The following is a 13,839-nucleotide window of genomic DNA, read 5'->3' on the forward strand; positions in this document are numbered from 1 at the left end:
ATCAAATTGAACATTTTCAATTGTGTCCCTTAACGTGTTGTTACACCTCCTACAAGGACACCAAATTCTAGTTGCCCGGGTTATGTGTACGTGCAAAGTCAATAAAAGCCTCGATTCCATCCAAGTATTCGTCTGCGCATCTATTCGGGTTTTGTATCCACGTTTTGTCCATAATTCCTACAACTACAATAATAGTACAACAATCATAACAACTTCATACAAATGATATTGTCACCTTATACCTCCCCGTAAGGGCCCTATCCTATTCGGGAATGCAAAGTTATGTCACGTAATTTACGGCTACATCAGATTAGATTTCGACGTGGAGGAATTTCGACGTGGAGGAATTTCGACAGCATCTCGATACAATTCTTCAGATGGACGACGTAGATATGAAATATCTATGTGTCACCCGAAGAACATACAGAAATGACACCGAAATCTCCACAGCCGAAACCTAATCCTTCAACCATAAACTACACACCATAACTGTGCATTCCCAAACTGTCCAAGTAATGAGATAATTCAAGAATCAATTGGACCGCAGTCATGCTTTCGCATCCATGCACGAAATCCAACTAATCCTTCAATGGGAAACTAAGTTTTACTATAAAAAATAAAAAATAAAAAATAAAAAAAAATAAAAAAACAAATACGAAGTTAATTACAATTAACTCCGTACATCACAACACATATTTGTACGTTACGTACAAATTTAACAACATAATATAAATATAATTTCACAACACAATATAAATAAAACAACATAAGTTCAACATAATTTAATTACTTTTATATTTTTTAAAAATAAAACGAATAAAATACCTTCTAAATCGTCCTCCACCACTTTCTAATCACACACAATATCACTATAGACAACGAAATTCATGGTGTTAGTATGAATTTACATTACCACTTTTACCCTAACAAAAAAAATCACTTACCAGACACATCGAGATAGTTCGATCAACTTAGAGAACAAGATGGAGGGAGTATTAGATGATGAAATTGAGAGAAAATAGAAGTGACGGATGCCGGATTGAAGAAAAACGAAGGGGAATAGTGCAGAGGCTAAATCTGCAATTTTGCCTCTACATAGCTGAATCCAGATTATAAACTTAATTTTTGGACGAATGATTTGCACGACGAATACAATGTTGGTCGCTCAAATACACTTTGCACGACTAATACATCATTCATCGTGCAAATACACTTCGCGCGACAAATATATAATTCATCGCACAAGTCTACAATTTTTTTTTCCTTTACTTTATATGTGACACCCCACATCACCCAGGGGAGTGATGGGGGCCCGGGCTGGGATGTGACAATTTGGTATCAAAGCCTAACCCTGGCTGTGGTGTGCCGACAAAGACGTCAGGCCCCTAAGGGGGGTGGATTGTGACATCCCACATCGCGCAGGGAAGTGATCCTTATTAATGTTAATAACAATAAATTAGTAATTAAAAATATACTACTTTTTAAAAAAAATAAATATACATTATTTAATACAACTTTACCGATAACTCCCCCAGCATGGACTTCTTCAACTCCTCAGGCACTTTTTTCCAAGACTCAAACTCGGCAGAACATTCCCTCCACACCAAAGCCCCAATATTAAACCTAAGTTCGGCATACGCTTCAACCTTACTTTTATCTTCAAAGTAGGGTACTTGCTTACATCAGTACCTCTCTATTCGCACTACAACTTTCTTTTTGCGAGAGCCTTCTCCCGAATCGGCCATTACCTTTCACACAAAATCTTTGAAAATTAGGATTCTGAAACTGTGTTTATATAGCACTCGGAATACTTCGTGCGACTAAGCATTTTGTCGAGCAAACTCCTTTGTTCGTCGCGCAAAACGCGTCATAACTGCATAATAATTGGGAGATCTGACCATTTCAATGAAACTTTGCACAACGAAATGTGGAAAATTTCGTTGCGCAAACATTTGGCGGCAAATATTTTTTTCTCGCGTTTTCTTGTGCGACGGCAATTAATATTCATCGTGCAAAGTATTCTTGCGCAACAAATATTGTCTTCGCGCAAGCTCTTTAGCGACGAACGTGAATAATTGTAATTATGAAGTTTACGTAAACATAGACTATGTTTACATAAACTTCATAATTACAAACAAATATTCAATTATAATATTTATTCTAAAAATAATTAAAACCTTAAATAAATTGAATTAATCCATTCAATTATTTAAAAAAACCAAATAGGAATTAAAAGCTAATTAAGTCCAAATACATAACCTATAAAAAAAAAAACCTAAAATTTAAATATTGTCCTCAAAAACATACATTTAAAGCTATTGTTTCGATGGTCCTCCATTCCGCTCCACGTCATAATGCCATCGCTTGTAACCTTCCTTCAACGCCTCCTCCACCAACTTCATCAACTCCGTTCGTATCATCATTATACTTACACTGTTACACATATATGCAAATAATTAATTTCAACATATAACAAAAAATGTCACAAAATTAATTATTGATCCATCAACATCAACAGTATGACTATGTTTACGTAAACTTCATAATTACAAACAAATATTCAGTTATAATAATTATTCTAAAAATAATTAAAACCTTAAATAAATTGAATTAATCCATTCAATTATTTAAAAAACCAAATAGGAATTAAAGCCTAATTAAGTCCAAATACATAACCTATAAAAAAAAACCTTAAATTTAAATATTGTCCTCAAAAACATATATTTAAAGCTATTGTTTCGATGGTCCTCCATTATGCTCCACGTCATAATGCCATCGCTTGTAACCTCCCTTCAACGCCTCCTCCACCAACTTCATCAACTCCATTCGTATCATCTTTAAGAGTATACTTATACTATTACACATATATGCAAATAATTAATTCCAACATATAACAAAAAATGTCACAAAATTAATTATTGATCCATCAATAGTATACTTACTAATAATTGATCCATCCCCGCCTTCTTTACATTCTCGGGCACATATTTCCAAGAACGCCACTTGGCAGTAGGACAATTATTCCGCCTGGCTACACCAATCAGATGCGCTAACTCCACATGGTGCCTTAAATCATACGGGTTGGCGAGCACGCTCTCATCCCAATTTTTATCCTTCACCCCAGCACAAACAGAATTATGAAGAATAAGGAAAGCAGAAGCGCATATTTATAGGAAAATTAGGGCCTTTGTGCAACGAAGGCTTTGTCGCGCAAACATCTACACTGTAACTTGCGCGACGAAGCCTTTGTCACGCAAGTGTTCCTCAATTTCCCATGTTTTGAATGCTCTGCCCTAGAAACTGATCAAGCTTTGCGCAACGAATCCTTTGTCAAGCAAAGGTTTCGGGGGAAAAAACTTTGTTGCACATGTTTTTGGCCCAAAAAACTGACTTTGACTGACGAGTATATTGTTTTCGTCGTGTGAACTTTCGTCGCGCAAAGTTTGTGTGACAAAGTTATTTTTTCATTGCGCAAAACGCTCTTACGCGATGATTTATTCTTTGTCAAGCAAACATCTGTCATGCAAATAGTTTTTCCTACTAGTGTAAGCCACTGGTAAAGATTTGTCACAAAGACTGCAAAAGTAACAAACCTTGCACCGGGGCCACAAAAGTCATCACAAGAACAAGGCCATAAAAGTTATCACAAGAATGAGGCCACAAACGACTCGCCAAAGCGATACAACATAACCCCCTAACTAGGACAAAACAACACAAAATGAAAAACTACCTAATCCAAGAATGAAACCATCAATCAATAAGTTATCATGGTGAGGATAAATCCAATTCTAGAGAGATCTATAACAGCTATGGAAGGAGGAACCGTCATAGATCAGGCCAGGTAAGGTGGCTTAGTCACGATCGGCGGAGTAATGGACAACTACCATGGAAAATGAGTTGTGGGACCCACCACAACCATAAGTCTGAGTCCAAATCACAAATAATTCCCAAAATCAAAGAGCATATCCCTGATTTAGGAAGAATCAGGAGCGTTTGGCATCCCAGAGACCAGTGAAAAAAAGAAAAGAATGACTGACTGGGGGGGGGGGGGGGGGAGATAGAGGCACGAGAGAAATGGGGGTAGAGGGAAAAAGAAATTATGAAAGGGGTCACTAATTTGGGAGGAGAATGAGAGGCAGAAGAACTTGGTGGGTGTACGGTGAAATTGAAGAAGGAGATAAGGGGATGAGGAGAGGGAAAAGATAAAAAGGGTGGAAGGAGCTGCCGCGGACCTTAAGCCGGAACAAGGACCCAGGGGTGACGGCGCCTAATTTAGGGTTTGGGTGGGTAACAAGAAGATAAGTTTTTTCAATAATTAAGTTACAAATGGAAACCCATCTAAACTTCATTGCTCAATACCTTTCGAAAATAATTTTTCTCAACACAACCCGAGATGATCCCGAATTGTTTTCGAATGAGTCTCAAGCAATGGAAACTAGGCAAAGAGTTTATGTGAAATTAAATGTATAAAGTTAATTAAGGGTTTGTTTGGAAGCACTTCCAAATGAACCCTAAGCCTTTTCACATGTAAACATATAAGTATTCTAAAATAGTAACAAAATTTTTTTTAGACCTCTAAAACAAGGCATTTTCCATTTCCTTCTTTGTCAGTACTTTGGTTATGACAAGAACTACACGTTAGTTGGTACAAGAATGTGGCTTTAATATTGCCCAAAACATTTTGAAATAGACATACTTCTTAATTAGTGCTTTTTGGTAAAGTATTGATCTTGCTTCTCGAAAATACTAGCAATCAAATGTGCAAGAAGCAAAAAACTCAACTTTTTCCTATGACTCGACGGCAATTGGTGCCCTTCCCTCCTCGCCCTCCTCCCTCTTCCCCTTTCTTCCACCATTTTGTTTCCTCCCTTTCTCACCATCTCTCGCTGTTTTTCAACCTCCTCCATCTTCCCCCTTCTTCCACCCTGTTCTTTTGGTTTCCACTCTTTCCTCCAATTTCCCCCACTTCTTCCCTTCCCAACACCTTTCTTCACCCCCCGCCCCTAAATCCCCCACCCCCACGACCCCCTTTCAAGCTTTCCTTTACTTTCATTTTTCTCCTCCCCCTCAGTTTTGGTTTTTTTTTCCTCACTACTCTACTTTTTGCTTTACTTTGGCTTTCCTTGAGCTTTGTCTCAATTCCCCTGAGTTTGTCTCAGATCAGGGCCTTTATGCACCTTCTTTCTCCGATGCTTATTTTCGTCGCATATCCTCAACCAACCACTACCACTCGACCCAGGTGCTTCTCCTCGATGGCGCACTTAGGTTTTCAATGGCTGTTAAAGTTCAGTTAGCACTATTTGGTAAGATTATGGGAGCGCTCACTACGCAGGTGGCTCACTCACCTCCATTTTCCGTTGATCTAGTTGTTCTGTTTGGTTCGTTCTCTTGGTGGTGGTGGTCTTACAATGGAGGCACGTCGACTGACTTGGTGGTGGATGCTGGTTTCCTCTCCATTTTTAGGGTTTTTTGTTGTTTCTTAGTTGGGCACATTTGGGCTTTCTGTTGTATTTGCTTTTCTCTGTTGGGCCTGTATTTAGGTTACGGGCTGCCTTTCAGGCTCTCTTTTCCTTGTACTAGTCTTTTTATTTAATGAAAGTAATTAGTTTGACCCCAAAAAAATGTTCAAGAAGCATTTAAGGCTCTGTTTGATAACTATTTTGTTTTATTTTTTAGTTTTCAACGGGAAAGAGTGATAAAGAAGGATGGTGGAAGGGATTTGAAGAAATAAAGAATAAATGACAAAACAATCTTGAAAATGAAAAATAATTTAAAATAACTTTGGTCATTAGTTTTTAGTTTTCATTTTGTGTACATTTCCTTATATATTTCTTCAACATCTCTCACATCATTCTTTCTCCATTCTTCCATATATAATCACACATTTCTCTCATGTGTTTTCCCTTTATCTCTCTAATACAATAATTAAAACAATAAGTAAAAAAACGAAATAATTATCAAACAATCTAAATTTTTTTAACTACTGCATGGTACAAGCTAGTGTTATATATGGAATTTTTCTGACTAGCATCATAGCATGTTAGATTATCAATGAGCTCTAACTATGAAGTTAATTCTCAATATTTAATTAGGCCTTTATTTAAACTCTGATCCACCGGAACATACTGAGCCAATAAACAAGCATGCATGTGTAGACACGCACTTAATACAATTTTCCATCATATGTGCGCATGTATAGGTGGCCAATAACTTGAGATATATATAGCACAACAAGGAACAAATAATGAAGAACAAGCTGGATCGTACTGGATCTGTTATACTAATTCAAAGGCACCATATCCCAACAAAACCCTGTTCAATTTTTTCTGTGGGAGGACTTTGATCATGTTGCAACTTTATGTTTAAACCCTAAGTTAAAAACAACGAGTTGAAAGATTTCCATTCGTTTCAAAGTCAGTTCAAGCTAGTCATCTTGCACTCTTTTAATGCAATTTCTTTATTATATATTTATAAAGGAGTTTAAGTTATTTTAGAATGCGAATAACAACTCTTTTATCAATATCCCACAATACAATAAATGGACCCCAAAATGAGTGGAGTCCCATGGGTTTTTTTTTTTTTTTTTTTTTTTTTTTTTTTTGTGAAAGATGCGTATATACGAACTTTACAACTACATGATTAGATTTTCATTTTTTTAACTTTTATTTATTATATATAATGTTAGTTTAATTATAATTATGTAAACGAAAAAAACAAATGACAAAATTGGTACTAGAGAAGTAATGGAGCTGCTTGTGAGTTTTAATAGCTGAAACTTGAGGTTTCAGTGCTATGATCACTGCTGGCAGCACAAGGATGACATAGATGTCCTTAAACTGAGTGTTGCATTATTTTTATATCAATTTATATTAAATTTATGTGCAGTTAATTAATTAATATAAATAAATGCTACTTGCATTTCCCACAAGACCAGTTACCAGTACAAACAAAGCACAGCATGCATTGGTTCTTGGAAGATGCTGCTGCTGTTTGGAAAATTTTTTAAGTCACTCTGCAAACCCTGCGTGTCCAGTAGTCTTCTCATCAGTTCCCAACTTGGCTCAGCAGTTATCGGCGCCAATCAAAGTCCAACCTTAAACACATTGGGACCACAACTGAGGCAAAATGAGAGGTGAAAATTTGATCCTAGTGTTTAGTATTTTGACAGAAGTATAAATCCGTTGCCATTGGAAATTCATGCTGCAAAATTTGCTCCTAGTTTTGAGTAATCAAGACATGCCTTTTTGCTTTGGATAAGGTGATAGCTAGTCCAAATAGCTATATTTTATCAGAAGGGAAATCAAGATCTGCCTAGGCGGCTGACACTTTTTCTTGATCAACTGACTTAATTTACATTTGCCTTTTGGTTTAGCATTTGATAAACCTTATTTGAAGAAGCACCATCTGCTTTGCAGTGGACTGCAGTGCTGCCCGACTGTAATTAATAACTTAAATTTTGGAGTTAGCCTTATCCTGATTACTCATCTGAGTTCGGTGCTCTGAAAAAATAGATATATAAGATTGTTTAAGGAAACTGAAGTTGAAAGATAGAAGAAAGTATTTGTAGAACTCAACTCAATAAATGAGTGAGCCAATTATCATTGATATATATAGGGCTACAAAGTCATCGTGTAGAAGGATACAGAAAACATAAAATACAAACAGTATAGGAAAAGATCTATAAATCCTTGTCGGACTAGGACTGGGCTGCTGCTTGCGTGTCCTTGTTGGAGTTGGAGTGAAGAACCTTATCCTTGTTGGAGATGGACCAATGGTGATGACGGGATCCACAAACGAGGAGAGCGACGACGGCGAAGTAACAATGGATTCTTTGTAGGGGAAGCTGTGTTCATCAAAGACAACATGACGAGAAAGAAAGACATGTCCCGTAGAGGGATCTAAACAGCGATAACCATGGTGATTTAAAGAGTAACCCAAGAAAACACAGCGTTTTGAACGAAATTGCAATTTATTAGTATTAGGAAAATAGGCACAACCAAAAACCTTGAAGAAAGAATATTGAGGAGGTTTATGAAACAATTTTTCATACGGAGAAACATGTTGTAAAATGCGAGTAGGCAAACGATTAATTATGTAATTAGTAGTGTGAAAAAGATTCAGCCCAATAGGAGGTGGGTAAACCGGATGGTGCTAAGAGAGTAAGACCAATTTCAACTAAATGTCGATGTTTACATTCAGCCAAGCCATTTTGTTCATGATGATGAGGGCATGTAAGACAATGTAAAATGCCATGTTCATTCAAAAAATTTTGAAAACCATGATTAACAAATTAACCACCACCATCCGTTTGAAAAGCCTTAATTTTAGCACTAAACATATTTTCAACCAAGTTTTTGAAAGTGACAAAGGTGGAGAAAACATCAAATTTTAAACGGAGAGGGTAAATCTAAGTATAACGAGAGAAATCGTCCACAAAAATCACACAATACTTCAAGCCAGAAACCGATAAAGAGGGTGAAGACCAAACATCATAATGAATCAATTCTAAAGGAGAAGAAGATATAGATGGAGATAAAGAAAATGGTAATTTATGACTTTTACCTAAAGGACAAAAATGACAAAACTTACTAGAGAACGAGCCTTTAAGCGGCAATTTATTTGCAGAAACTAACTGTTGTAAAATTGAAAATGAAGGATGACCTAACCTAGAATGCCACAAAGCATATGTTACATGTTCACCTAATAAAGCAAAAACACCATGGGGTTGAGGAGAAGAACGACGTGGGTAGAGTCCATTGTTACTCCCTGTCCGTGAATCTTGCACACGATAAAAGTGAGGATGTATGGTAAAGAAACAATCATTATCACTCATAAAATGATTTAAAGATATAACGTTAGTGGAAGCTTGAGGACAAAAGAGAGTATTAGGCAAACGGAAGGAAGTAGTTTTGGTATGAAGAAACGAATCACCAATTTTGGAGATTTGCAAACCTAGACCACCATGCACACCGCAAATTTGATCAGTTCCATAATACTGACGAGGATTGTGAAGTTGTCCCACGTCATTGGTTATGTGTCAAAGAGCCATGATTGGACAGATGGAGCAGCCGGAGCAGGTTCATACGCACGGTTCAAGGGGTGCAGCCGCATAAGCTTGAAGATGGGACGAAAGAACCCGTCCTTTATATGACATGTTGAGTCGATTGAGCAATCAATCGTCGAGTGACCATAACGTTGACAAATCTAACACTGAATACATCCAGAGGAGAAAAAGGCTGGTGGTGTGGAGGTAGAACCACTAGAACCAGGAGCAGGACCAAGAATGCCAGGGGAGGAGGACGAGTGGCCTCGGGATGGAGCTGCAATAGACGAAGATCGTGTAAAAGTAGAGTCACCGGGTATAAGTGCTAGAAGGGCCACCACCACAAGAGGAGCCTCCACCGCGACCGCCACGAAAAGAGCCACCACGGCCACAGGAAGCACCATGAACACCACGCACAGCAGCAAAAGTTCAGGTGTCGACATTAGAGGGAAGGGAGAAAGCATTGTGACGTTGTTTGACACTCAGAAGCAAGGTTTCCAGTGCATTGTAAGTAATATGAGTATCACGGGCTTGTGCAGAAGCAACAGTTGTCTCATATTGAGGACCTACCTTGCTCATAATAATAGCAACTAAATCTGATTCAGAAATATGAGCCCCAGAGAGAGCAAGATTGTCTGCAATCACATTAACCTTATCAAGATAGTCAGCAATAGAAAGATCACCACGAAAGGTATTCATGAGTTCAGTACGCATCTGAATAATACGGTTCTGAGAGGTAGAGACATAGCGTTCTTGAAGAGATGACCAGGCAGAGGCCGAATCAATTTTATTGACAATAGTAGCAAGAACCTTGGGGGTAAGATAACTAGTAATCCAAGAGAGAATCATCTGATCAGTTTGTATCCATTCACTATACAATGGATTAACCTTGTCGGTAAATTTTCCATTGTCATCAAGAAGGAAGGCAGAGGGACATGGATTTTCACTAGTAACAAAGGAAAGTAAATTGCGGGTGCGCAACAAGGGGAGAAACTCAGCACACCAGAAGGGATAGCTGTTGCGATCGAGTTTGATGGTAAGAAAGTTCTTGACAGAGGGAGCAATAGCGACAAAGGAGGAAAAGGACGCCATGACTGTAAAGTACCGAAAAAAAATTTAAGCTATGAACCTTTGTTGTGAGACGCTGGCTCTTGATACCATGAAAGATAGAAGAAAGTATTTGTAGAACTCAACTTAATAAATGAGTGAGCCAATTATCATTGATATATATATATATATAGGGCTACAAAATCATCGTGTAGAAGGATACAGAAAACATAAAATACAAACAGTATAGGAAAAGATCTATAAATCCTTGTCGGACTGGGATTGGGCTGCTGCTTGCGTGTCCTTGTGGAGTAAAGAACCTTATCCTTGTTGGAGTGGGAACGTGTTGCAGGAACCAGAGAGGACTCTGGTTTATCAGAAGTTTCACCCTAAAATTGATTACCCATATGAGGGATTGGCTCAAGATTACTTAAGCTACCATGCAAAGCTTCCTTTTTTGGTGTGGTAAAATTCTCACAGGTTTCCTTACGTGTGATGACATTTCAACCCTGCTACTTGAACAAATATATTGTGTGGCGGTTGGAACCAAAAATAGCAAACTCGATACCACATTAATTAGAATATGAGCATCCAAATAAAACAGAGAGAGCCAAAAAAAATTATAAGGCAAGACTTCAATTTGAGGTTCTTACTCTAAAAAATTGTTGCATGAAAATAGCATCCTTTTGTTGGGTTTCTGGGTAGGAAATAAATAAATGGTTGAACTGGTGTTTCAGTCTCCCACTCCTCTTCATTAGCTTATCATTGTTCTTGCTTGGGTAACCATTTGATTTGCTATTTGCCAATGACAACTAACCATTTGTCCAAGTATATGGGCTAGCTACTGGAAAATGGTCATCTATTCCAGTTCTCAGCATTCCTATCTTTATGTTGTCTTCTTCCAAAACAAAGAAAGTCATCAATTAACTCATCATATGAAGATGATTTGATTCCTCACTTTTCGAACTCCCTTCTATAGAAATTTGGAAAAATAACCAAAATTTGAACTCCATATAGAATTATAGCCAACTTTTAAAATTAATGATAATTATAACCAAAAGTTTATATAAAAATACTAATATACCCTTAATGACTATAACTTTTAACAAAACAAATCCAAAGACTCTCAAAACCCAAATGATTTTGCTGCTTTACACTTCCCGATCTTCAATGTTTTCCTTCACACTTGATTGTTCTTGTTTTTCAGCACAAAATTTAGTCCAAAAATAGAAGGAAAGAGTTGATGTGGTTCAATTGACTGAAAGTTTCCTCATTTGACTGAAACTCCTTATGCATATTTGAATCTTGGTTGCTGAGTTCGGAAGAAGCTTGGGATTTTAAGTGATTTTCTGGTCTACAGAAGGGAAAGAAGAATAGAGATTATATTCACACATCTCAAATTACTTCCCTCACATCCTTTTAATTTTTTATATTTTTTTATCAAGTGTTAGTGGTGTGTAAAATATCTAAAAAATAAAAGAATGTGGGGCAAGTAATTTGGGTTATGTGAATATAATCTCTCAAGAAGAAAAATGAGTGAACTTTAGAGTGTGGAAAACAAAGAAGCTGTCCCTCAAGAGCAAAACCCACTTCTTCTCCTCCGTCCCCTTCGTAGCCTAGACCTTGGATTGGGGTGGAGATGACAACATGCTCACCATTGACAAAGCGACAGCAACAAGAAAATTGGGTCTTTGAGGAGAGAGAGAGAGAGAGGACAATTCGAATGTCGAGCCACAGGAGGAGGCCAAGGTATTTGTTGCAAATTTAGCTTTTGATGTTGATAATCAGAAATTGGCAAAAGTTTTTTGAGAGGGCTGGAATTCTCAGGTTGTTGAGATGAGGCCTTGAATTTGTTTTGTAAAAATCTTAATCATTAAGGGTATATTAGTACTTTCATATCAACTTTTGGTTATACCTATCATAAATTTAAAAAGATAGCTATAATTCTATATTCAAATTTTGATTATTTTTCCAAATTTCTCATTTGGCTTGGAGTCAAATTTTTGGAAATAATATGTTTTTCCTCTTATCACTAACTCATAGGATGAAAATCACAAAATTACGACATTAAATTTAAACTGAATAATATTTTGGTTCTTCAATTAAGATGAAAGTTTCATATCCTTATATGTTGGTAGATACAACATAACTTGGATCATAATTGAAGATCATCAATCCAACTATTAACTAATAATTTTCATGTAGAACAAGAAATCACCTTATTAATCCAACCCTAAATCCTCCTCTAAGCACACTCTGCCCTCTTCCATTACATTATCTTCACAAAATAAAGCAAAAGAAAGAAGAAAAAAGATGGGGAAGAACATATAATATCAAACTATATCAAAAGTATTCTTCATCTGCACATTTGAGGGTGATGAGATGGTGTAAGCTCACAATCTGATGGAGATGAGCAAAAACCAATCATGTCTTTCTCTGCATTAATGAATCCAAACTCATTGTGCAAGGAAAACACCTCCCTTTTCTCTTCAACCATTTTCAAGATCTTCTCAAACACTGACACTTCACATGGAATCTTGAGCACACCTTCTTGCTGAAACCCGAATTCCTCTTCGGCTTCCTGGAGCAGAATCCGAAAAGCTTGGTGACCCAAGTACTCAGTTGGGATGATAAATCTCTTCAGCTCCTTCCCAACACACATGGCAAGAAACCCTTTTGGCACGATGTCATTTTGAGCCGCGGAAACGTCTGTGAAGGAGAGTGTTCTCTTGAAGAACTTCATGCTTCTGCTGCTGCCATTGCTGCTAGTACTAGTAGTAGTACTATTGGCATTATTCATCACTATGGTATTAGCTGATGAGGAATTGGTTGTGGTGGTGCTCTTAGAAGCATTTGCTAGCTTTTTCCACTTCTTTAGGATCTGTTGGAGCCTAACAATCTCCCTAATCTTGTTAGACTTCTTTGAATCCATGAAGCAGAAATGGGGGCTAGCAGATGCAGAAAAAAGCTGGGTTTTGTGTTCTTTGGTGTAAAGTCTGAAGCAGGTGGCAGGATTTAAAGGAGTTGGGAGGCTTGGAGTGATGAATTGATTGGAATATTTTAATACTAAGGGGATATTTTATATTGCATTATCATTAAATTTCTGGTACGCCGGCTGGGGCAACTGCCTCAAGAATCATAACCCCATCGAGGTCTTTTGTTGTTTAATACCGAGGTGGTGCCCATTGGTAGCTGCTACCTTCCAGGTTTCTGAAGCCTGACTATCTTGGTTTTTGCATTTTATTTTACTGCTTTATTTACTCTTCATCACCACTCTTTCACCAACACTAGAATATAAGCAAGGGGTATGATATTCACATTCTTTTTTACTTCTCACACTTTTTTAAATTATGGCAGTCAAATCAGATGGATTGAAGAAGATCAAGCGATAGAAATTAATAAAGGTATGTGAAAAGTAAAAATGTATGTGTTATCCGTACACCCCTGTAAGCAATAGGGGAAATTTGAAAAACTAAACCCTTATTCTTCTTCAATAGTTTTACATAACCGGTCGAGCTCCATCGAGCAGTGTTTGAATTATACCCTTGAGTGGTTAAAATTTTAAAATTGAGAAAGCCTTAGCATGCATGTTCAAAATTTGGCTACTTTTCAAATTAAATTAATTCATGTTTTACTATTAACTAGTCTATTGATCATGACAATAATGATTAAATAGCCTTACAAAGATTTGCAACAATATCCCACAATGAAAGCTCTCTACCAATTTAAGCTTATAAATAATCATATCC

General features: G+C 37.1%; 1 protein-coding gene across 1 annotated transcript; it reads right to left on the bottom strand.

Moving 5' to 3' along the window:
• Nucleotides 1-12,273: 12,273 nt before the first annotated feature.
• On the bottom strand, nt 12,274-13,062 carry LOC137709046 (uncharacterized). Its single transcript, XM_068448188.2, has one exon. It carries the CDS (start codon nt 13,020-13,022, stop codon nt 12,447-12,449), a length of 576 nt encoding a protein of 191 aa, XP_068304289.2. The 5' UTR covers nt 13,023-13,062; the 3' UTR covers nt 12,274-12,446.
• Between the last annotated feature and the right edge of the window lie 777 nt (nt 13,063-13,839).

Source organism: Pyrus communis, chromosome 17 (assembly GCF_041283825.1).
Source record: "Pyrus communis isolate YQ-2024b chromosome 17, ASM4128382v1, whole genome shotgun sequence".
Lineage (NCBI taxonomy): Eukaryota > Viridiplantae > Streptophyta > Magnoliopsida > Rosales > Rosaceae > Pyrus > Pyrus communis.

Bases quoted from the DNA above. Each gene is read 5' to 3' on its own strand.
- LOC137709046 (XM_068448188.2), bottom strand. From the start codon at position 13,022: ATGGATTCAAAGAAGTCTAACAAGATTAGGGAGATTGTTAGGCTCCAA.